The sequence below is a fragment of the Xiphophorus maculatus genome, chromosome 7 (assembly GCF_002775205.1).
Source record: "Xiphophorus maculatus strain JP 163 A chromosome 7, X_maculatus-5.0-male, whole genome shotgun sequence".
Lineage (NCBI taxonomy): Eukaryota > Metazoa > Chordata > Actinopteri > Cyprinodontiformes > Poeciliidae > Xiphophorus > Xiphophorus maculatus.
In genome coordinates this window covers 12,814,948-12,839,736 of record NC_036449.1, presented here as the reverse complement: position 1 = coordinate 12,839,736, position 24,789 = coordinate 12,814,948, and the positions used below count along the sequence as shown (strand labels likewise).

At 37.8% G+C, this 24,789-nt stretch overlaps 2 protein-coding genes across 4 annotated transcripts; both read left to right on the top strand.

Annotated features, from left to right (window-relative positions):
- The first annotated feature begins 1,090 nt into the window (after nucleotides 1-1,090).
- On the top strand, nucleotides 1,091-18,239 carry piga (phosphatidylinositol glycan anchor biosynthesis class A). Of its 3 annotated transcripts, XM_023337413.1 has the most exons (8): nucleotides 2,465-2,600; nucleotides 3,927-4,150; nucleotides 4,238-4,399; nucleotides 5,975-6,245; nucleotides 10,396-10,528; nucleotides 10,863-10,995; nucleotides 14,101-14,307; nucleotides 15,304-18,239. In XM_023337413.1, exons 2-8 carry the CDS (start codon nucleotides 3,962-3,964, stop codon nucleotides 15,541-15,543), a joined length of 1,335 nt encoding a protein of 444 aa, XP_023193181.1. In that variant the 5' UTR covers nucleotides 2,465-2,600; nucleotides 3,927-3,961; the 3' UTR covers nucleotides 15,544-18,239. The 3 variants fall into 3 exon arrangements, with proteins under 3 accessions (XP_023193180.1, XP_023193181.1, XP_005798184.1); XM_023337412.1 differs by lacking the exon at nucleotides 2,465-2,600 and adding an exon at nucleotides 1,091-1,174 and having other exon boundaries at nucleotides 3,927-4,399; XM_005798127.2 differs by having other exon boundaries at nucleotides 3,927-4,399.
- On the top strand, nucleotides 18,038-24,136 carry LOC102225083 (ankyrin repeat and SOCS box protein 9-like). Its single transcript, XM_023336619.1, has 7 exons — nucleotides 18,038-18,118; nucleotides 18,208-18,447; nucleotides 18,543-18,650; nucleotides 20,103-20,253; nucleotides 20,337-20,471; nucleotides 22,307-22,495; nucleotides 22,575-24,136. Exons 1-7 carry the CDS (start codon nucleotides 18,038-18,040, stop codon nucleotides 22,697-22,699), a joined length of 1,029 nt encoding a protein of 342 aa, XP_023192387.1. The 3' UTR covers nucleotides 22,700-24,136.
- The last annotated feature ends 653 nt before the right edge of the window (nucleotides 24,137-24,789 follow it).

Genomic DNA, 24,789 nt, shown 5'->3' with positions numbered 1-24,789 from the left:
TTCTTTTTCTATGAAATCAGTGTTTTACATCAGTGTTTTAACTGTGACATAAAAAGATTCACAGTACATCTTTTATAGCCCCTTTCCTTTGCTTTAATGTGCCAATTAGAACCTTAACTTCAGTAAAGTGTGACGGATTAACAGGATTTCTTATTTCACAGTGATACCAGGGCTCAAGATACATTAAACGAGAAAGCAAAAACAAAAGACTCTTGGTAGAAAGTATTTCAGGGCTAAAATTTTTATTTGTTCCTAAGGCAAAAGAAGAGTCATGTATTTTCTTTTTTTTCATTTCACACTTGGTTGGCCATGACCTTTTATTCCCTTTTTTATTTACTTCCTTCCTTTACTTCCTGACTCAACAGTTTTTCTTGGATGACCCCGATGAAGCCCACCATCAGAATCATTCTAGTATCTTTTTTTCGCAGGGGTTTTATTGGAGGAGTTGTTTAATATTCTCCCTAAAAATATTAACAATCAAAATGTTTTACTTTGGCGGTAAGGAATAACTAAAGGGATTAAACCTCTAGAATGTCTTACAAAAGATATATACTCTCAATTAAAAGAAAATTGATCAATACCCTATGTACATCAACCTAACGAAATGTAGAGCTAAAAAAGACCAGAAAAAAAAATAAATGTTATTTTTCATTAAACAAAAAATATGTGGTACTCCAGATGATGACATGCATGGAAACAAATAACCCAATAAAATTTGTTACACATATACATATGGAAATGAAGTCACTGTGACAAAAGTGATATATCTGATCAAATGAAAATAGATTTGTCTCCTGAAAATTTACATTTTAAATACAATGATCAGAAATAGTTTTTACATCTAGGTGAAGTGAACATTATGGTGTCGACTCAGATTAATGCTGTAAAACAAAGAGCTGCACATTCTGAGCCAGTAAGTTAGTTTTTGTCAGATCGATTCAACGACCTTTCACAAAATCAAAAAACAAACAACTTGTGCCACTCAAAGAGACATTAGGTGTTGATGGGAGAGCTGGCTGAGAGCTTGTTGCGTCAGCAGTCCTTTGGTCGGGCTTGTTAAGACACATTCTGATGATGATAGATCAGATCAGAATCATGACAGTCTGGAGGTCCGGTGGGAAGAAAGTGAGTTTCTGCCTCTTGATTCATTTCTGCAGCATAGCAGTTTACCAAGGTGATTCACCTAATCTGTTAGTGGTTATATTCTGTATCTGATTTGACTTATAATAGGTTACACTGAATTGTAACAGAACGATTATAAAACACCTGACATTTAGCTCCAAACCCAAACATGTAGTGTTTGGGTTTGGAGCTAAATGTCAGATGGATATGATACAAGTGCTGTTGACTCGGGCATGATGACAACTGTTCTAGAAACGAAAGTTGACATATCATCTTACTTGACCTCTTTCCACTATAGCTTCTGCCTTCGTTTACTGTCGAAAGAGAAGTCTGAAAAGATAAATGACATTGTTGTCAATAGCAGGTTTCAGTATTCCATAAACGTTGCCATCTGTTGAACTGGATTAACCACTAACAAAGTGTGGCAATAACAAAATTTACCATTCAAAGGGCATTATAGTTCATTTTTACAGCTACATTACAATTTTTAGTTATAAATTATGTTTGTAACTTGGGAATTTATGTCTGTTCAATAAATTAAACAAACTTTTTTTTGTTAACTTCTCAAAACATTTAATTATCTAGCATATTTAGAAGCAACATTTAAAATAAAAATTCAATTAAAAAAATAATTTAAAGAGCAAACTAAGGGTGCAAAGGATTTTTTACTAATAACAGAAAATATTTTCTATATTTATGTTTAAAATAATACAAATCGGTTGCTGATGTTTTGTTTCCATTTTGTACAAAATTTACATCATTTTATGATGTGTTGGGTAACTTTTCATTTTTTCATAAAAATTTCTAAATGTTTTGTAAATCTGGGATGCTTTGACTAGACAGTAATTATTAAAGACATTAGTAATGATATGGAGATATCATAAAAGCAATTTTGACTAGTCAAAATTACAGTTCGAGATATTTCTAAGTTAGTTTTGTCTAGACATTGTTTGCATACAAGATATTTTATTTTTTTTATATGTCCTATATTAGAATACATTTAAGATATCTTTAATATTGACGTAATTTAAGATATCTTTTTAGGAATTATGGCTAGTCAAGAAATCGACAATGGATCAAATGGATTTACAAATTAATTGTAAATCTTACATCATTTATACTCGTCAGAATTTGATTAAATATATTTTAATTAGGTATTATGTCTAACTAAAATATAATATATTACAGCTACAAAATAGTTATTATTTATGTAATAATTAACTATTACATAAATAATTAACTATTATTTCAATTCATTAACCAATTTCACTTATCTGGATTTTGTGGTTAAACTGATTTTATGTTTAACGGCATGCCATACCTCCGTGTAGTTTCACTTTTGCGTCATCTCCGTGTCTCCATAGAATGTTTTCAAGGGGGCGGCTATTCGATTAGCATGGAGGTAGTAACTGAAAAACGACGCTAAAAGTCCAAATGTCTGCCGTTTAACAAGTTGTGACAAGTCATTTATGTCAAAGGTAAGACAGACAGGATCACGGAAATGTCAAGTTGTTGTCGCCAAGAGGAAAAAAACCCGGATGGTTAATGATAATGCTAATGAAACAGTTAGCTGGGTTGAATGGAAGTAAACACGGGTTTATTACCTTAAACTTGAGGTTAAATGTTTTTAGATTATGCGTTTGGGGGTCCACTAGTTACGTTGGGGGACAGATTTAGTGAGGGGAGAAACCCGCTTTTAGAACAAGCGTCATACCAAGCAACTACACATAAAAGCTGTTTTGACAGCGACTGACATATGAAAGCACTTGTCATCGAGGTTTTTATTCTGTTACGGATATCAAAAACATATTTAACATTAAATGTGTGAAGCTTTTGAACTGTTAGGTGGTCTAATGCCAGTTTTGTTTCTAATACATAATGCAAGTCTTCAGTCTGGGAAAGTATGGAGGTTTATATCCATCCCACCATTGATTTACCCATCCTTCATTTATCCATTTGTCCATCTGCATGCATTATGTGGTTTCTACAGATTCTGCCATCATTCACTCATGTATCTTTGGCTATGATCCATCTATCCATCCGCTCATCCGTCCATCTGTCAATTAAACCACTTTTTCAACAATCCATCCATCCATGGATCTAAAAATCTGGCAAAAAAAGAGAGGATGCACTATGAATTTTGGAAATTTGAAGAACTTTAAATGTCAAAAATGTTTCAGAGCCCAGGCACCAGCTGGTAATTTGGTATCAATTGGATAAAATAGCAATTGGCTACTTAATATTTGTTTTCCAGATCTGGAATTTCATGTCTTTCCTAGATTTCTTTTTATTGGAAATATGCATAATCACCCTGTGCTTCATCAGGCAACAAAGAATTAAAGATAATTTTGACTGCATGAATTATTGAGGTGACGGCTTGAAATAGTTATGTTAAACTTTGACCCTATGAATATTAGAGCACATTTGATGATGTGGATTCAGTCATTCAGAGCGTGACCGTAATCAGTTCTGAAGTAAAAGAATAAATAAGTTAGAGAAACAAGCAAAGTTAATCAAAGTCTTTGACCATGAGACTATTTTTAAGTCGAGGCTTAAAACTTTCCTTTTTGATTAAGTTTGTAGTTATGTGTGTACTGTAATATATTGATTAAGTATATTATCTTTCAACTATCTTTCATCTCAATCTCGTTGTAATCTGTTGATGACAATGACAAATAAATCTTATCTTATTATCTTATCTTAACTATGTTAGCTTCGTCTAGTAAATTTTCCTTTGGATTGGTTGTTTTCTATCAGGTGTCTCTGGCTGATTCTTTATTTTATCTCTTATATAAATGTTTCAGGACTGACTGACTTCAAACCAGCAGAAGACTGAACAATGGGCCAGAGAAGGAAAGTTGGATCTACGAACACTCCCTCATCTCAGAGTGAATCTGCAGACGCTTCCAAGGTCCACAGCCGGAAGCACAACATCTGCATGGTGTCGGACTTTTTTTATCCAAATATGGGAGGAGTAGAAAGTCATATTTACCAGCTGTCTCAGTGTCTGATCGAAAAGGGACACAAGGTGGTAATCGCCACGCACGCCTATGGCAGTAGGAAAGGTGTCCGGTACCTGACCAATGGCCTGAAGGTCTACTACCTGCCCCTGCAGGTGATGTACAACCAGTCCACAGCCACCACCTGCTTCCACAGCCTCCCTCTGCTGCGCTGTGTTTTTGTCAGGGAGCGCATCACCGTGGTGCACGCACACAGCTCCTTCTCTGCAATGGCCCATGATGCACTGTTCCACGCCAAGACGTTGGGCCTGAACACGGTACGTGACCTGACGTCTTGGATGTGTGTAGTTTCATCAGCTGCAGGTCATTTATTGTTAAAACTAAAATACTGGTGACTTCAGTCAGACTGTTTTTGGCCTTATCTGTCCTGATTAGGGAGTGAAAAAGGTTTCACAAATCCCAAACATGGTTGTAAATATTCTGCTATTAGTTGAGAATAATCCAGTCCAGGTTTGAAGGGTCTAGGTGTTATAGTTTTGGAATTAGATATGTTCTAGTGTGATCCAGAGGCAAAAAAAGTGGTGAAATCAACTTTATTGAAGTTTCACAGATCCCAAACATGGTTTTAAATATTCTACTATTACAGCAGAATAATCCAGTCCAAGTTTGAAGTGTCTAGGTGTTGTAGTTTTTTTAACTAGAGTAAATTAAAGATGTGTAAGGTAGTGAAAAATTAGGTGGAATTGATCTTTTTCTTATAAAAAAAATCACAAAAGAAACATAAAATATGTAACAAGCTTTTTATAGGAAAATTACAGTAATTGTACTCTTGATACAACAAGGCATATGATCTATTCCTTCTAGCTGTTTCTACAAGAGCTAGACTTTACCTCCTTTCTGGTCATTTTATTGAAGTTTTGGTCTTTTTAATATTTTTCAGTATCTTACTTTTCTCTGGACAATCTAGATATGATGTATCTTAGGGTACTTTCACACCTGATAGTCTGGTAGACTTGGTTCCATTAGTGTCCAAATTTGCAACATTTGTTACATTTTCAGGTGGTTCACACAGCACTGTTTCAAATGAACTAAACCCTTTGAAAAACCTGTTCGCTCCCCTCCTCACCTGTGGTGGCGCTTCAAAAAGAACCACTGAAGCATACGACATGAAAACCTATGAAGAAGACACCGATACAAACTTTTTTCTTCAAGAAATGCACACAAATGGAGTGATGTCAGATTTTAGTGGCCACCATCTCTTTTGTCTTTGGTAAAAGACCACAAGATATTTGCCTCACTAGTGCCAGAGACACACACTTGTTCTGGTTGTATTTACCCAGAATGCCCTGCGCTTGTAGTCCACTTCTTGCTTTTGGAGCGGCGTGTTGTCTTCTTGGCATCCATATATGGATTCGAACTGCACCAGAGTTCACTTCAACCAAACTGAGACCTAGGAATTTAGGCTAACCAGAGTTTGCGAACTAGAGATCAATTGCGCATTCTCACTTGCTGAAGTAAACTGGACTTTATAGGTAAATGAACCAGAGTTTGATTAAAGCGGACCAAACAGGGCTGGTGTGAATGCACCTTAAGTTAGTGATCTACATTCACTGAGGAATATTAAGGGACACTGCTGTTTACAGTAACTGATACTAGTAACTAACATAAAATGCTGACACATTTTCTCTGTTTTAAATAAATAATACATTCTTTCTCTCCCACAAAATGAAATGTATCCTCTGCTGCTAATATAAATAATGCATCTTTAATGTTTCCTGGAAGGCTATAGTTTTGATCCCAGGAAATTATACCATTTAAGAGAAATCAGAATCTGACCAAACTCTTCTCATTTCATCGCTGTTATAAACATAAAAACCTTTTTTTCTCTTCAGGTGTTCACTGACCACTCTCTCTTCGGCTTTGCTGACGTCAGTTCCGTGTTGACCAACAAGCTCCTGACCGTGTCGCTGTGTGACACCAACCACATCGTGTGCGTCTCGTACACCAGTAAGGAGAACACGGTTCTACGGGCAGCACTCAACCCAGAGATCGTGTCCGTTATCCCCAACGCCGTCGACCCCACGGATTTCACCCCGGACCCTTCACAGCGTCCACCCGACCGGATCACAATTGTTGTCATCAGCCGGCTTGTCTACCGTAAAGGTACAGCTATACTGAGGGTCTTCTTTGGGTTATTTCTGCCTTCTTTTCTGCTTACAGTTTAAGAGGCTTTGTGATTTAGAGAAGGAGCCAAAATTCAGTTAAAGCCAGTCAGAAAGTAGCTGACTGGTCTCCATATAAACTCATCTGAAGCCTTAATTGTGACTTGAAAATTAAAAAGTGGCCAAAATGACTGGCACCTCAAAATTACTGCCATGTACTACTTTGGCTCTGTCTTATTCCATTAGTTTGCAACTATAAATGGTTCCAAACTATAAAAAAAATTAGAGGTGCTAAAAATCTACCCAAAGTTTCCAAAATGGTTGCATAAAATTTATTAAAACCTGTTTATAGCGATGAGGAATAATAAACGTTAAGCTTCTGTACTCCTGGATTTGATTCCTGGCCCGGGGTCTTTCTGCATGCGTGGGCTCTCTCCAGGTACTCTGGCTTCCTCCCACAGTCTAAAAACATGACTGTCGGGTTAATTGGTCTCTCTAAATTCTCCCTAGGTGTGAGTGTGTGTGTTTGTGCATGGTTGTTTGTCCTGTCTGTCTCTGTGTTGCCCTGCGACAGACTGGCGACCTGTCCAGGGTGAACCCCGCCTCTCGCCCAGAACGTTAGCTGGAGATAGACACCAGCACCTCCCGGCCAAACTAGGGACAAAGGTGTTAGAAAATGGATGGACGGATGGAAGCTTCCGTACTCACGAGAAGTAGCAAATGCTGTCCTAGTTAAACCAGTTTTAGTACTCGGTTTAAATGTTGCCATTGTTTTTGCATGGGTACGTGTGTGATGCAACACAGTGATAGTAAAAGAACAAACATTTACTTAAGGGTTTGTCTTACTGAAGGGTGAACTGAAACCAGTGAGGCAACCTCTCTAGTTCCAGAGAAATTTTGATCTGTATGTCAAGATCCTGGAACTCTGTCAAGAAGTTAACAGTCTGTGGCACCATTTCAAGTCTTGTGGCATGGAAATAATTATGCGTGGGGTGTCCTGACTTGTGAGGACATTAATGTCACAAGGTGTCCTTGCGAGAATACACCTTTTTGAGTTGTGTAATCCAGAAGTACAGAAACTCTTCGAGCATGGGATAGATTCTCTCAAAACACTTGTCTTACATTGATCCTAGGCATGCATTTTATAATACATGATTAAATTTAGCAGAGTATTTCTAGACAACTGTTGGGCTGTTACAGTAATAATAACTGATGATAGATGCTGGAAGCTTTGTAGAGGAGCTACAATGAGCTTCAGCAGCAACAGCAAAGCTTACTGGACTATGGAAAACGATGGCATCAGTGCTTTCCTGGTGTCCCTCTCTTCTACTGTCCTTCTGTCTTTCATCCACGTGTGATTCTGTTTGTTCTGTGTTTCTTTGTGTCTTTCCTTTCATTTTCATTCTTTAGTCAGAAAAACTGTGCCATTGTCACATTAGATAAGTGTAAGAACCTTTATTTGAAAACAGAAAGTAAACGTTTTTTTAAGCATCATGTGTAGCCAATAAAGGCGGGATAGAATGGTAGGGTTAGATATACCTGACTCAATTACTGACCCAAAGTATAGAAGTATTATCAGTCGATGTCACGCTGCGTCAGCAGCCACTCTGCTGATCATGTCAAGAATACATTATTCTAACTATTTAAACTATTTACACTTACACTAATAAAATAATTGACAATTCACCTCCAGCGATCACCTCTCTCTCCACCCGGCGTATCTCCCACATGAAAATCTGCGCCATCTACAGTTGTCGGAGGTTTTATTTTTAGCACAGCGTCTCTGTACCTCGTACTGCCTTCGGTTCAACCCGTTGCATTTTGAATTTCTGAAGGCTTAGTTTCTCATCTGCCTCAGCTGCATGTACAATGATAGCTGTAGATGCAGCTACATCTTAATTTTCTCACTAATAAAGACAAAATAGGAAGAAATAATTGTATTCCATTTATCCTTTGCAAGCAAAATATAAATTCAGCTTTTTAAAAATATTCTTACTAAGTGATAACACCTGCCACAGACTTTTGAGCTATTTTCTCTCATAATTTATCGACTCACCTGCATTTAATTCTTATATGAGTCATATAGACGCCTCTCATTCACTAATGTCAATTTGATTTAAACTAACTTATTTTATTACGCTGTGATAAACAGTTGAAGTACGCCCACAACATGCTAGCTAATGTTAAAACAGCAAGATAAAGGCGGGAAACCATGGTAACCAGTGAGCATTTAAATGTCGGCCCGGTTCTTGCTGCAGTCGAGTTGCACACGCATGACACATAACCCCTTTATTCTGATACCTTTAATGTAAACAGCAATGCATTAATGTAGATTAATGTTGATGTTAGGGACTCAAATCACAGTGTGTGTGGACTGACAAATATGGGCAGATATTTAAATGAAGAAATCAAGAATGAAACCCCAAAATCCAGCATCACAGCATCTCAAAATAAAACTGGTTCTTCTGCCCGAGAGCATTATACAACAAAGAACAAATTCTGCCCTGCACATTCTCATTCATCTTTGCAAATTGTTGGCACTTTCTGACTGTTTCATAATCTTATAATGCCACGTCACCTACTACTTTTACAGGAAATATGTAAGTGAACAGGCTTATCAATGTGCCTTTCATTGTATTAATTATTACCCTAGTTGCTGCCAATAGTATCTTTCATTAAAGAGTCATATTCAATCTGTTATCTCCATGTTTCTCTCTAATAAAGTTGATGTTTAATAATAATTAACCTTCGTTTAATGTCTAAAGTTGAATTTTGTTTAAAAAATTAACCGAACATTAAGTGAAAGCGTTTTCACTTTTATCACTTGATAAAAGCACTTTTATCAAGCGCTTTCACTAATACCGTACACCTTGTGCAAACCTACAATGGTATTAACAGCTATAAAAACAAACATGCCTTTGTGTTCTACCTCAAACTTTATCATCTTTATCTTTCATCCATGACGAATCAGATTGTGGTGGTGTTGGAATACAAAACATCCATGAATTTTGAAGACGCTTCGTCTCAACTACCACATCAAGCAAAAACTGACATGTGAATCGACTTTAGTCTTTCTCTAGAGGTCTAAAAACACCCTTTGTGTTAAAACTTAAATATATAAACAATGTATTTTCCTTGCCATCCTGTCGAAAAGTGCAGGACACGTTCTGTTCTGTTGCCAAGAGCTTGTACTTGATTGGAGCATTGAACCTGTTCCAAAATCAACGAAAGTGCACACAAAGGTGTTCATATCACTTGGTCTTTTTCAACTGTTCTATGAAGACATTGGAGATTTGCTACAGAACATTAATGAACAAACACCATCGTGAAACATAAACCCACATGAAATAGGTCAATGACGAGATGGGGAGAGGTTTAATGAACAAGTTTGGATATTTCACTGAGCTCTGCTCAGTTGGCAATCTGAAGATTCAAATGAAATGCTTTTTACTGGAAACGTAGCTAGATGTATCTGTCCACCTTAACCAGGGCGTCCATGCATCCTTTAAATAATGTATCTAAAATACAATCTATATACAGTCAGAGAAGAGCACATTCGCTGGCAAGAGCGTCAGGCATATTCCAGAAATATGAGTTTTGTTAAGTTTGATTGTAATACATCAGGACCAGGAATGACATTAAAAATAGTCTTAAAAAGTCATAAATGTGACTTGCTGAAACCTGCAGATGCCCTTTAAACGGACAGGCCAGGGCAACGCTGGAGCAGCTACAGAGATTGGCGGCTCCGGTGGAAGAATCTTTCATTTGGATTCTTCCACCTTACAGAAATCTGGCATTTATAGAATAGAGGCAAAACAAAATGAGTACACACAGAGATCATTGTTTTCAAGCCTTTATTTCTGTTAAATATGATGAGTTTTACTTGTATCTAATGAAAACATGATATTGAAGATTAGGATATTATAAATAACCATTTCTTGCCACAGAAATGTGGGCTAAATTAAAAGTATATTTTATATCTACTTAAAGGTTCTTATTTTCAAAACATTCTTTTGATCTGACAAATGAGCCTCATGAGAAAACGTATCCTAATTCACTGAATGTCTACCTTAAAAATAATATTGTATGCTGAAAGTACAGTAGATGGCTGGTTAGCTCTAACTGAGTTCATGTTCTGTATCCATGTTCAGGAATTGATCTGCTTGGTGGAATAATCCCAGAACTTTGCCTCAAACATCCCGATCTGCATTTCTTAATTGGCGGTGAGGGACCGAAGAGACTCGTGCTGGAGGAAGTGAGAGAAAAATACCAACTTCATGACAGGTACTGCTGGACGGTTACAAGACCTGATATCATCCAGGGACAAGAGTTCACTTAGTTTTGTCTCTTAAGGGGACAGTCAGTTTGCATTAAAATCATTCCTAAGAAGAAGGTCTGGTAGAAGCAACACTTTATCTCCTGGTTAGACCTGCTCTGTCAGTGTGGCTCAAAACATTTTTGAGCTTAAATCTGTCAATGCTTTTTGGCATTTAATCAAGATAAGCATTTTCCCAGAACTACTTTTGAGTTTTTCTTGGCATGTCTTGGTGAGACTGATCGTAAGTCCAGACATCGTCCTCACCAAATTCATCTAGATTCTGTTACCGTTTTCCTGCAGGGTGCGTCTGCTCGGTGCCCTGGAACATAAAGACGTGCGAGGCGTCTTGGTTCAAGGTCACATCTTCCTTAACACATCGTTGACCGAGGCCTTCTGCATGGCCATCGTGGAGGGAGCCAGCTGTGGACTGCAGGTGTGCTCTCACTCAAAGCTTTTTAAGGGTTATTAAATCAGAAGGATCTGCCAATAACAATCCCAAATACGGAGTAAACAAGAAGTGGTTTCTCTTTCGAATGAGAAGAGAAACCATAAAAGAAAACGCAATTCCATGTGTGATGGAAAAATAGTCTTGTGTAGTCTTGTCCTTTAGTTTGTCTGGGAAAGTTTCACTTCTATTTTTAGTGTGGTTGCATTGGCACATGTCTCCCATCATTGTGTTCCGCTCTGGTCAGGTGATGCAACAATAATCGCAATAATTCATGTCGGCACACAAAGCAAATTGAGAATGAATGTTTTATTACTCTCCATAAGGACATCACCTTGTTGCTCAACTTTAGTGAAATATAGAAAATATCAGAAAGTAAGATTAATATAATCTTTAAATACTGACTGTAAAAGGGAGAAAAAAATAAGTGATTTCTAATCTGCTTCAGCCAGGTTCAGTTATAAGCTACACTCACATAGACAAATACTAAAATTAGCATTAGAGTACAAATTTATTTTGTGTGTGCATGTGCAAGTAATAGGATATGCAATTATGTTCAGACTAATTGCAATCCAACATGAATAACCAGATCACTTATTGTTTTTGGGATACTGCACATTATATTTCTACAGGGTTAATCATTTATTAATAAGTGTTGTAGAGTGATAGAAAACCAACAGATTCAACAGTCACGACGTGGTCCGGCTCCACCTGTCTAACTGGATTCTTTTATTGAAGTGGTGCTCAATTAAACACAAAAGGTGTGTAGAGTTTAATCAGCAATGTGGTTCATTCTGTGGGAAACAGGCGCCAGTCTGATCAGCCTTATGTACTTGATCTGTCTCCAGAGTAAAATGGGCCGTTTAAAAAGTTGACTAGAGGTAATTATATATAGACGAGTGTAGAAAAAATGACGGTTGCTCTGCTAAAATGATCTCTGCAGTTTTAAAATGGCGGCCGAAACCAGAAAGATGGCAATGAGATCAAAAATGTACAAAAATGTAGCAAAAATGGCAAAAACTCAGCTGCTGGTTTGCAACAAAGTGATTAAATACAATGTGCTGTTGTCTCATTGTAAGTGACACCAAGCCACAAATAGCTCCTGCAGATCCCATTCATGGGGAAAAAAACTACATAATCATTCTGGACTGGAATAACTGGCCGGGTCTACGTATTCCCGGAAGCAGCTGATTCAGAAAAGGCTAAGCTGTAAATATGTTTTCAGTTCATGCAGTATCTATTTCAACTTGTAAAGAAACATCAACACAGAGTTTCTGAACAGTGCTATAAATACTAATAATCTGTGCATGGAAATAAAATCTATTTTGAGCTTTATCCAAAATTTTAAACGCTGATATTATTTTGAATACGAGTGTATGTAATGATTTAATGAAGCAGCAACATAAATGAATGCACATCTCAGCAATCAGCTTCTCAGTAACAGTGGAGGTCAGCTGAGCATGTCCTAACAGAAACTGGATTATGCAAATGGACATTTGCATCAGACTATCAGGGAATAATAGTCTGATGACAACACCAGAGGAAATGATCCGTTTGGTGGCTAATCTAGCATGTTGGATTGTCTCATAAACCGAACAGCTGATGATAAATGTTGCAACCATAGCACTATTATTTTCAGTCCCACGTTTTAAGAAATGCGGAAGCAGTCTTCCCTCCAATAAACTGATGGTTGATTCTAAAAACTGGCTCTAGTTCATCTGATGACTTGTTCAGATTGACTTATGTAGCTAAAAGGACTAAAAACTGTTCACTGAGCAGCAGTGGTCCTATTGCTCAATCAGGAGATCGCCATACTTTTATCTGAAATGCTGATCTAGGAGAAAGAAATCAAGATGCATGGGTTTCAATAAAATGACAATTTATTTGAGATCTATAAGAAACTTGTTCTGTTTAATTATGTTGGATTATTTTGATAGTTCTTCTGTCTTTCTTGTTATGATTTTAACAATTTTTGTGAAGTTACCACAAAAACCTCAATATATTTCGTTGGGTTATTACGCAACAGACCAACACAAAGTGGGGCATGATTGTAAAGAAGAATTTAAAGGATAATTATTTTTTGTTTATAATAAATTTAATTCTGAAAACTGTAATGTTTGTGTTCAGTATTTTGCAGAAGTAAATTTCACTTCTCGTGTAGCTGCAGATCTTTTGGGTTATGTCTCTGCCAGCTTTAGAAACTTAATAGACTTGACATTTTCACCATTCTTCTTTGCAAAATAGCTGAAACCCAGTAGAATTTGATGGGGACCATTTTACATTTGACATTTTACCACAGATTATTAATTAGATCTATCTTTAGACTTTGACTGGGCCATCCTTCGGTAGGTTTGCAGATGAGTTGCACTTGCTCCACTGATGATGATTCAAGCACATTGTTTTATAACCTGCTTTAAACTTCTTCACTTTTGAATCCCGTCTCCTGTTCTCCTCGGTCTTCATGAAGCTCTTTGTTCACCTACGTCCTCTAACAAGCCTGTAAGGCAGGTGTGTCAAACTCATTTTCATTTTGGGCCACATCTACATCATGGATGTGCTCCAAGGGCAGAATGTATTGACAAAACTTTCCGTTAAACTCTTAAAACATTTTAGTTTTCTCTGTGATCGATTAGCGCTTCTTAAAATGTAGCAATTTCTAGTATCTTTCTAAATTGGTGTAATTTGAATCTGTACAAATGAAAACTGAATTGACTGATAAAGTAATATTTAAGTACACAACTGTTATCTTAAAGTTTAATTTATATGGCCCTTTAATATTGAGAGGGCCAGTTGTGGCCCGCGAACCCTGAGTGTGACACCTGTGCTCTAAGGCCTCTAGAGAAAAGCTGCATTTCCACTCAGATTACACACAGGAGATCCCTGTTCACCAATTACACAACATTTACATGAAATGTGGATGCTCTTGATTTTATTTAGAACTGTCATAGTCATAACGGAGCAGGTTATGACACCTGCTCCGTTTTTCCACTCTATTAGTGTGACGATATATGATACCAAGAAACTACTTTGACTCATCTAAGGTTTTGACATGTCGGACTCGATGAGATCCTGAACATGTTTCTTTTCCGTTAGGTGGTGAGCACCCGAGTGGGTGGAATTCCTGAGGTGTTACCTGAAGATCTGATCACACTGTGTGAGCCGACCGTTCGCTCCTTATGTGCCGGTTTGGAAAAGGTAATTGCCAAGCAGAGGTCTGGCTCGGTGCCCTCTCCCACCTCCATCCATTCTCGGGTGAAAAACCTCTACACATGGAAAAATGTGGCCGAGAGGACTGAAAAGGTAAGACTGTAAAGTAACGCAACATCCTCTGGCTATGTCTGGGAAATTCCAAAAAAAGATAAATGAGTTTTTGCTTGTTTTAGGTTGGTTCTTGTTTGAACTTGACATGAATGCAGGCAGCTGTTGCCACATTTGCTGACATGCAAGCAATCATTCGTTTTTGCAGTAGCATAATTTCACCCCCCCAAAAAAAATCAAAAAATCTTTTTTAACACATCTTTACCAAGGGTCCCAATAAATGTGGAAATTTCTGCATTATACTGCAAGAAAAGAAAATTGGGTCAAATTGAGACTAAAGGTCAAAATTCAATTGATTCAGAGCCAAATCCAAAGAGAAAGTAGACGGCTGTAGCCATAACAAAATGGAAGTAAATGTTTCTTGGACTGGGAGTGCTTTAATCACATGCATTCTTTCATAACTTCTGAGATTATATTTCATCATATTTGGCATATCTTATCTCAGATATGTTTTGTTTGTAGAAACGATATATAAAGAAAGAAAACATGTTGCAACCAATTAACATAAAATCCAGGAAGTTATTTATGAACATGTTTTACATGTTTTACAGTATAATTTCAGTACAGGGACATTTTCCTGGATAAGACACATTCAGACGTCACATTTTTTCATTTTTTTATCCCCTAAGAAACTCGATGTTTTTGGAGATAATTGAGTCCAAAAATAATAATAATAATTTCGCTCTCTTGCAAGTTCAAACATTGCCTGGTATTAGGCAGGTGCTGACATGCTGCCTTTTGAAATGAAAACTCACACTTTGCAAAACCAACAGAGCCTGCTCAGTTACAACTTTCCACTGTGAGTGGGTAGAGCCACCCACTGTTTTTCCAACATGATGATGATAATAGGTGGATGATCTCATTTCGAATGCCTACTGTTTATGTTCTCCTTTCTGTTTGTGTAGATGTTGATATAGACCCCTGACAGATAAAGGTAAATGCTCTACAGTAATTGTCATTGCTCCATTTGACCCCCAGGTGTATGACAGAGTAGCTGGAGAAGAGGTGCTTCCACTGGACAGGAGGTTACGGAGACTCAGGTCTCACTGCGGCCCCGTTGCAGGCTCCCTTTTCGCCCTTTTTGCCGTGCTGGACTTCCTGTTCCTGCTGCTCCTGCGGTGGTTGGCACCCGACCGGCACATGGACATGGCTGTGGATGCCACAGGCCCAAATGGACTGTGGAAGGAGAATAGGAAGAATAGCGATGCTGGTTGCTAATGTGCCATGAAGCGAGTATCAGAAACAAAAATCTCTCATCTTCAGCTCTTGACATCATGTTGCAGGAGCCCAGCTGACGTTGTTGTGACAGCTACTGAATTCTGAATGTGATCAGGAGAATCCTTAACGGTGTTTACATTTTATTAACAAAAGGGGAGTTTGTGTTTTTGCACTTTTTAAAGATTTATACACCCATACGGTTCAGTGCAAAAAAGTCAGTTGTTTCTGTGTACTTCTTTTAAAGTTAAAAGAAGTATAAAGAAACTTCTTTTAAACTGGTCTTGATTTGTAGTTCTGAATTTTTTGGGGTGGACTATCTTTATAGTTTATATATTTACAATTCTGCAGCTTGACAGTTTATTTCTAATCTTTATTTTCTCTCCTCCACATTGTCTGCTTTTTATGTATTTATTCAAACTGTCACTATATCATGACACTATGGTACGAAACAGATGATCTGAAAAAATCTGTCTTCTCCCAGTGCTCCCAGTGATAAGTACAAACAGCCAATCAGAGCCAGAAGGCAGGCCTTAGCGCCATCAATCACAAACTAGTGTGGCGCTACTCATCCTCTCTCCCCGTCCCTCTGCCACGCTGCTGCTAGCAAAGCCTGTTATGAATGCTCAGTAAAGTCAGCATGGTTATTGATGATGGTGGTTAAATGGTTTTCCTGTAGCGGTAAGTTGTTAATCCCCCATTAGCACATTTAGCAGTGAGCATATGAGGTTGATTGACAGCCCTATGACCCTCCTTCTGTTTCGGATTGGTTGTTATTGATCAGGTAGCTCCAGAAAGAGGTGCAGGAGATTGATCTTTTCACAGATTATCTTTCTCATAGCCTACTGTCACGGCATGGTGAAATCATATTGTTTATAAAAGTGACATACTGCAGCTTTGGTAACACTTTATTTGACGGGTTCCTGTCATGAACATAACTGTCATGACAGGTGTTATGTCATGTTTATGACGGTGTCGTGACAGTCTTATTCACAACCTGTCAAATAAAGTGTTACTGCAGCTTTACTCATCTTTAGCCACATACTGCCCAAGTACCAGAACTGCATACTTGTCTTAAAATGAGCACAAAAAAGCAGGGAGAGTCCAGAGGAAACTGTTGATGAACGTTCAGATAGTCTTGAAAACTACTGACCAAGGCAACTGAAAAAACTTGAGACAGAAATCTGACTCTCTGGAAAAGAAGCATAAAGAACTCAGATTTTAAACTTTTGCACAGTGTCATTATTGCACAGAAAGAAAGGGGAATGGAAAACATTTAAATATGCAAAGAACAGAAAAAAAGCTGCAGTATATTGTCTTCTGTTACTGGTGGACTTTGTACGATTTATAAAATTCACTTTTATAAAAAAGCATCCTCATGAGAGGTTTTTATCATTTGACCTAAAATCAATCTAGGAAATAAAAGTACTTTTACATTTAAAAACTGTTGCTACCTGTCTTGTTTTAAATTTTTATTTTCTAAAGTTCAAAGATGCTGTGCCAGACGAAGGCATAAAGTTAAAACAGTAACCTGAAAGAAAGTCTAATTTTGATGATCATGATGCATAGAAGCAATAAAAGAGGGTAAAATAGGTGCTAATACTTTTCATAAGCACTGTAGGTTTAACACCTCACAAATGTGAGGTGTTAATCAATCAATCAATCAATCAATCAATCTGATAATCCACAGATCAGTCAAGAAGGTCAAGGTAACTCTGGAGGAGCTGCCGAAATCTACAGCTCCAGTAGGAGAATCTGTGCAACTATCAGTCATGCACTTCATCTGAACTTCTACTTGCAGTTTCCCTCAAACCAGTAGGAGAAGATGTGGAGGAAAGCAGACTTCAATGTTATGGCCCAGAAGCGAAACACTAAAAGTGTGGCATATAACTGACTTTGCACATCACCATGAACGCACCACGCCCATAATGAGACTTAGTGGCTGTAGCATCATGCTGTGGGGATGAGTTTCTTCAGCAGGGACACGGAAGCTGGTCAAAGTTAAACTGAGATGCAGCAAGGCCTGAATGGACTAGCTCTCGAACCAATCTGTGATTATTTTTGTAAGACCTTCTACATCTGGTTGTATAGATTCCTTAACTAATATTGTCAAACCAATAATATAAACATCACTTTCTCATTTCACTGAAATACCAAGAATTAAAACAATCTTTTTGTTGACCCTCACTCCCAAAACCTTCACAGCGTAGCAGAGTTGCAAGAGTGTATTAGCTGTACTTCCATCCCCATTGTGCCTATAGACCCCTCAGACTATACACAATGCCTTTCTCTTCATATGCACATGTAGAAGTGTTTTTCTCTAAAACATTCTCCAGGACGGTTGCCACTGCTATTGTTATTTATGTCTTGGCCAGTATCCTGAGAAGCTGAAACGTGGGGGAGGTGACCAACTATCCAGATAAGAGTTGGAGCAAGGCCGAGTTCAAGTCTGTGTTTCATGTGATTTGAAAGAGTTTGTTGTTCCTTGACTCTCATGATGGCCACTATTTCCACGAGGTCCCAACCTTTGCAAAACCGTTTGTACATCTACAAAGGCCTACCATGCAACTCGCTGATGGCTGGTGAGTGTTTGTCTTCGCTGATTTTTACTGTGGCAGCTGGAAAGAACGTTGTTACTTTGTGACACCCGGACGGGCTCTTCCTTAGCCAAGCAAAAACAATGGTGGATATTTTCCATTGAGTTCAGGACTTAAAAGCTTGAATTGCCTGACAATTACTATCTCCAAAGACTTGTCAGTCACTTTGGGGTTGTTGCTTGCTGTGTTTAAAGACTGTCTTCTTTTTTTGCTTCCTTTTTTTGTCACAGATACGTGTTCAGACAGAACTCCCCTCCATGAGGCGGCCTATCAAGGCCGACTCCTTCACCTCATGACTCTCATTGCTCAGGTACAAAAACAGTTCTGTACTAGAAATTATCTTAATTATCTTTCAACGACTAGATGGATTGGAAAAATATTACAGATTTAAACTTTTGTCTGCAGGGCTTCCAGGTAAACACTCTCACCCTGGATGGAGTCTCCCCTCTTCATGAGGCATGCCTCACAGGTCGCTACGCCTGTGCCAAAGTCCTCTTAGACAATGGTGCAAATGTAAGAAATGTTATTCAGTAATTCAGCCTCAGAGTTGAACATGAACATGATGGTTTTGTGTAAATGTAGAGTTGGGTCCAGTCACAAGACTACATACACTCATGATTACCGGGATTGGCATAACAGTTTGGTTCTTTTAATAATGAATTTGAACAGTTCATTTTATTGATATTGGGTTAACTGTCCCTTTACAGGTTATAGAGAAACAAAAGTAGAGAAACCACTTTTGTTTCTCGACTTCTAAGTATGGACTGCAATGTTTAATGGGGTCGTGTTCGGGATCCGTGTAGAACTTCATTGTTACCCATTGTAAAGTCAGTTTATTGTGGCGGGTTTCGGATCATTATCTTGTTGCTCTTTAGTGGGGTCAAGTTTCAACTATCTACCTGCTGATTTGAGGCTGACGAACTTGGTGTTAGCCGTCTTTTTTCATTCATTTAAACCAGTGATGAAATGAGGTTGAACCCTTTCTGTCGTTTGTCTCTTGTCTGACGAATCGGCTTTTTGTTCTTCTATGTAGACATCCGCAAATTTCAGTCAAGCTTGTTTGTTTTGGAGCAGGGTTGTTTTTCTTGGTCGGCAAACTCAAAGTTTATGTTGATATTAAACTCACTTCAGTGCAATAATTTCATGCGATGACAAATTTTAACTTTGATGGATGGTGAACCTCTTGTGCACCTTTATCCAGCTAAGCGTCCCAACAAAAACACACATCAGCACAAATCTGTGACAGGCTGCTATTAAGCTTTGGAAAAAGCCTTCCCAACCCTAAAATTCGTGTTTGAAGTCTGTGTTCCTGCCAGGAAATTAATCAGGCGCTTTAAATGAGCTTTCAAGATGTGTGATCAAATGTCCAGCTTCTGTTACGCCAGAAGCTTGTAAATGGCTGCAGATGGCTCGCAGTCCAAGCGAAAGTTTGTAATGGACAAATATTTGTAAGGGAGTATGTTTTTAGAGTTCAACATCTGCGCATATTTTTGAACTCGTGTGGAAAGACGACATGCCTCAACAAGTTTAAACTTTTGCATCTTGTTCTTATCAGTTCATTTGGAGCCAAAACATTTATTTTTTTAAATGATCAAAATTCCAATTTAACGCCATTCGTGCCTATGGTGGCTGTAAGAAAACTGTACCTGTACCAAGAATGTATTTTAACACACACAGAGAGTGTATTCAGTTCAAACATTCGAATGTTTAACAGACACACTTTCAAAACAACAAAAGTCAAACTGCACATAAAAAAAATGAAAGTGGAAGTACTTATTTGTATTTTTATTATTTAATCTTTTCTGGTCAAAGAAAGATACACTTATGTACAACAAAGTTTTTCTCTCTCATCCAAACGCTTAAAATTCATAATGTTCAAGTATCTTCAAATGTTTTATCATTTTCTGGATTAAAATAATGTAACTTTGGGTGACCCAGGTAAATAGATTTCTTTTCCCTTGTCAGGCTCAGGCAGTGTCAGCAGATGGCGCCACACCTCTCTTTAACTCCTGCAGCAGTGGAAATGTAGCTTGTGTCAGACTCCTCTTACAGCACGGAGCCTCCGTCCACACCGACCACCAGCTGGCTTCACCCATCCACCAAGCTGCCAAAAACGGTGTGTGGCTGTTAAAAGCGATGAGCATAAAGGTGCGATTTGTTTTAGCGCAGGTTTGTGAGACGGTGTCTCTTTCTGTCCAGGTCACAGAGAGTGTCTGGAGCTGCTGCTGTCGAGCGGAGCCCAGATTGATTTGGAGATACCAGGCGTGGGGACCCCGCTGTACGCCGCCTGCAGGGCTCCGGCAGCGGAGTGTGTGGAGCTGCTGCTGCGTTCAGGTACCTGAAGAAACTGAATAACGAGGAGGAACTGTTTTGCAAGACCTCACAAGTTTACTTTTTAGTTTCTCACTCTTGTTAGTTTGACTTACAGTCAAAATTCAGTGCGAAAAAAGAAAAAATAAAAATAAGAGAAAAAAGTCAATGTTGGATTGTAATCTGTAAGGAATAAGCCCGGATGACTTTAATGAGTCTCTGACGTCAGCAAGCATGTGGCAGACAACAGTGGCAATGAACCACTCTTTTTACCAGGGAGAAATATATATTTACTAGGTGTGAGACTTTAACACGTTAATTTTGATCCATTAATTACATTGATCTTAATCATATTTTTAAACGCATAAATGTCACTCAAGAAGAAATTCCACATTGTTATAATGTGGTGCTTGTAAGTGCAAATTTGAGGAAAGAAATTCATTTAATTCAGTTTGGAATAAGACTTTCACATAACAAAATGTGCAGTGCTGTGAATACTTTCTAAATTCACTCAATGTACACAGTGAGTGCAAATAATTGATTACTGCTGTAGCTCCATATGTGGCTTTATAGAGCAGAGACGCACATTGCTAATGACTTAGCTTTTGGCTAGGAGTACTTTTATGAGGAAATAAAAACCAGCACATCCTCCTTTTTAAAGGGATATTATATATTTTCCAGGCACATAGTGCCATTTTATAGCCCAATCAAATTACTACATTACCTTCAGTTGTTATAAAAAAATCCTGCATATGTCAAACATGATTTAAAAGAAATTTGACTTTGTCACCTTGAAATTGGTGACAAATTCACCAATTTCTTCTCTTGAAGAATTGAGAAAAAATTGTTGAATTCGAAGCATTTGCTCAGTCAACATCAAGATTTCTTCTCTGACTTTAACCGTTATTGTTTTGGAAATAACAGTTTAGAAAGATTTTCGACACAGATATTGTTTTTATTCCACTACCGGCTTGTTTGTTTTAAAAACTTCAATTCTGTGGGATTTCACAAAATTCACTTGTGATTTATGAATTGCTGGCAGGAGCTCAGAGGTCGTCTTTGTGTTTTTATGACAGAAATGTCTTGTAAAAAGAGGCTGTAATAGTAGTTTTTGTAATCGTTTGTCTAGGTAAGAGAAACAAATGTTGTACACAGGGTTAGAAGATAACATACAGAAACACTCGAACAAATGAGTAAGTCTTACATCCTGAATAATTTGAGTTGACATGATCATTCAGAAAAAAAGAAAATGTTAGTTAATAGGAGGAATATTGTTAGTTATCTAATTTTGACATATAATTTTGACATAATAAAAACAAGAACTATTCTCTGATTTGAAGACTGACTGGACAAAATGACACAAAAAATTTATTTCTCGATTGAAGTTAAATTAAGTGCAATTTTGCCACCTCCCTCCCCCAAGACAAAGACGTATTTCTGCCAAATTAAGAAAACGGTTGTGAAATGAATCCCTGAAGAAGCCAACTATCTGCGGCCGTCTAACAAAACTTCACATTCAGTTGTGGCTTTTGTTCCCGCTGCCGCCGGGGTGATTTTCAGCCGTTATGCCGTCTAATTGTCCGGCCGCCCTCCATCCTTTTCCATGGAAACAGAAAGCAGTGCTTCACAGTTCACAGCAGCATACATTTCAACGCTTTTCCAGAGCTGTCTGATGTAACGAGAAACCATTTAACGTATTTATAGCTCTAATTAGGGTCGATGTTTTTACTCCATCATTACTTACTGTACATGCTTTAATTTTCTCAACACAAAGGGTTGGGAGGGTTGCCCGTACTTCAAATTGATTTTATTTTGTCTTCATTCTGATATTGAGAGTTTTTCTCTGTGTGTACATGCAGGTGCAGATGTTGGCTCTGGATGTGGGCAGATCAGCCCTTTGCATGCTGCGGTTTGTGCTGGAGAAGCAGACATTGTTAAATTTCTCCTGGACTTTGGGGCAGACAGAGCCAGCAGGAATGCAGAGGGAAAAACTCCTCTCAATCTGTCGGCACCAGACAGCGCGGTTCGATTTGCTCTGGAGAGGAGAGGTGTGTGGAACGATCTACTCGCCTTTGTCAACTCCCTGAGAATTAAGCTTAAACGTGGTTTTCTCTCTCATTGTTTTAGCTCCCTGCTTTCTGTCTGAGCTTTGCCGTTTTTGCATTCGCCGCAGTCTTGGGCGACCTCGTCTTCACAGAACCTCCAGCCTCTTCCTTCCTCACAGTATCAAGAACTTCCTCCTCCATAAATGACACATCTGTTTGCTACATAGACCTCCAATCATCGACTGTCCAGGTAAAATAGTTACAAAGGAATAATATTCTCAAGACTACAACTGCACATTTGTGTATTTTAGGACAATATTGCTTTTAAAATCATATTTGATATTTAAGCTGTACTCACAGGTTACATTTTAAATGACTCAGACTTTGTATGTTTGTACTTCAAGTAAATCTGTTTAACATCCATTTCTTTACAAAACCTTTAAAAGGTGAACACAGCCAGTTGCATATCTGGATGTTCCCTTTATTTTCTTTGTTGAACTGTTTTCTGAAGCCTTTGTGGCTCCACAGGGAGCTGTCTGAACGTCAGATAAATCACAGTTTGTTGTGGCTGAAGAGAAGAAGCTTGATAGAAATGAAATAAACATTTTGCTGAGTTTTTAAAAAAGTGAGGCTTTTAGAGTTATGTTATATCTGCAGTGCGGCATTTTCGTAACACAGGTTCGTTAAACACCTGATTCATCCCAAGATTGCCCAAGGAAGGATCTCTGACTAATCAACAGATGAGGAAAATGTAATCCCTTTAGATAAACAGCATTATTCCTACAATTTGTTTTCTTTACCCTCAATAAAATGTTTCATAGCTGCCTTTGGCTTCAGTATAACCTTATCTCAGCATACTCGATGTCTCAACTGACTGCTACTGTACACACATGCAGTTTCCAAATTGTACTCAGTACATCTCAACCATAAACCAAATAAAAATATTAAACATAAAGGTCAAGATCATGACAAAAGTAATGTACCATGTCTGGATTCTGCAGAATACTGTGAATTTCATGTACTTGTACTATCTTTCTTTTAAGAACAGGAGTGACATACAATCAAAGATGTCTAATAAGTCAGGATTAGTCTTGATTTCTCACAATATTTGTTTAATTTTGTCATGTTTTCATGCACATAAAAGTGTGAAATTAGCTTAGAAGATACAGCAGGAAGGAAGGAAGGAAGGAGGGTTTGAACAAAGTCAGGACCCGTATACCCAATGACTCCTAAGCCTGAAAGTACTTCCTTACACATCATTTTAGGAAAATTCTTACTTTTACGTCAGCCAGCATCTTAAGCCTTAAGAGAGCTCCTAAAGTGATCAAATATTGGAAGTAATGAGAATTTTAAGTTACCCTAAAAGCAGGTGGAAAGATGGATAGAAAGGAGCAGAATGTTAGTGATGTGCCAACAGTAGGCACTGCATGTTGATGCTGTGCGGCAATTAATAACATTTTGTATAGTTTCATCATCATAACTCACTTTTCTTAATCCAGTTTAGCTTGTATGATCGATTAATTTCAATCAACAAATGTGGAATGACCTTCAAAAGTGACCTTCATGCTTGAATCACTTTTTCACACAGTTGTGTATGTTTGGACTTTTGCCCCTCCTTTTATAATAAACACCTTCATTTAAAAACTGCATTTTGTGGTTACTTGTGTTATCTTTGAATATTATTTAAATTGGTTTGATGTTCTGAAACATTAAAGTGTGACAAACATGCAAAAAAGAGAGAGAAATCACGAAGGTTCAAATACGTTTTCACACAACTGTTCTGTATCTCTGGTTTCTCTGAGCTCCAACGTAAATGATAATAAAAGAAAAGCAGCACAAGACTAGTTTGTATGAATTAATGTACTATACCGTTCAGATATGAGAAAAGGTTGTATTTTTTTTAACATGAATTGGTTTTTCATCATGCTTAGGCTTGCTTTAAAAATCTATTACATAAACCAATTGAAAACCCATGGAAAGTATTTTGGGAACTGATATTAGTAACAAAGAGCATGTGCCAAGCAAAGACAACAATTAAAGAGAAGTAAAAGATTTTAAGAAGCTGATTAATAGCTTCCATATATAAGATAGACTAATGCAACATGCCTCCTGATCCCACTAGGGACAAGGGTGTTAGAAAATGGATGGATGGATAATGGAAGATGAAATATTTTTGAAGTGGCCCTTAAAGTGCTTCACACAGAAGTAAAAGCAGGAGGAGAATGTAGAGCCTTTTGGATTTACAAAGAAAAGAAATATCACCAGAAGAGGTTCAATGGATCTGAAGTGATGAATGG

Bases quoted from the DNA above. Each gene is read 5' to 3' on its own strand.
- LOC102225083 (XM_023336619.1), top strand. From the start codon at position 18,038: ATGGCCACTATTTCCACGAGGTCCCAACCTTTGCAAAACCGTTTGTAC. The intron at 18,448-18,542 runs GTACAAAAACAG...TTTTGTCTGCAG, and splicing joins TCATGACTCTCATTGCTCAG to GGCTTCCAGGTAAACACTCT. The intron at 22,496-22,574 runs GTGTGTGGAACG...TCATTGTTTTAG, and splicing joins ATTTGCTCTGGAGAGGAGAG to CTCCCTGCTTTCTGTCTGAG.
- piga (XM_023337412.1), top strand. From the start codon at position 3,962: ATGGGCCAGAGAAGGAAAGTTGGATCTACGAACACTCCCTCATCTCAG. The intron at 4,400-5,974 runs GTACGTGACCTG...TTTTCTCTTCAG, and splicing joins AGACGTTGGGCCTGAACACG to GTGTTCACTGACCACTCTCT. The intron at 10,529-10,862 runs GTACTGCTGGAC...GTTTTCCTGCAG, and splicing joins AAATACCAACTTCATGACAG to GGTGCGTCTGCTCGGTGCCC.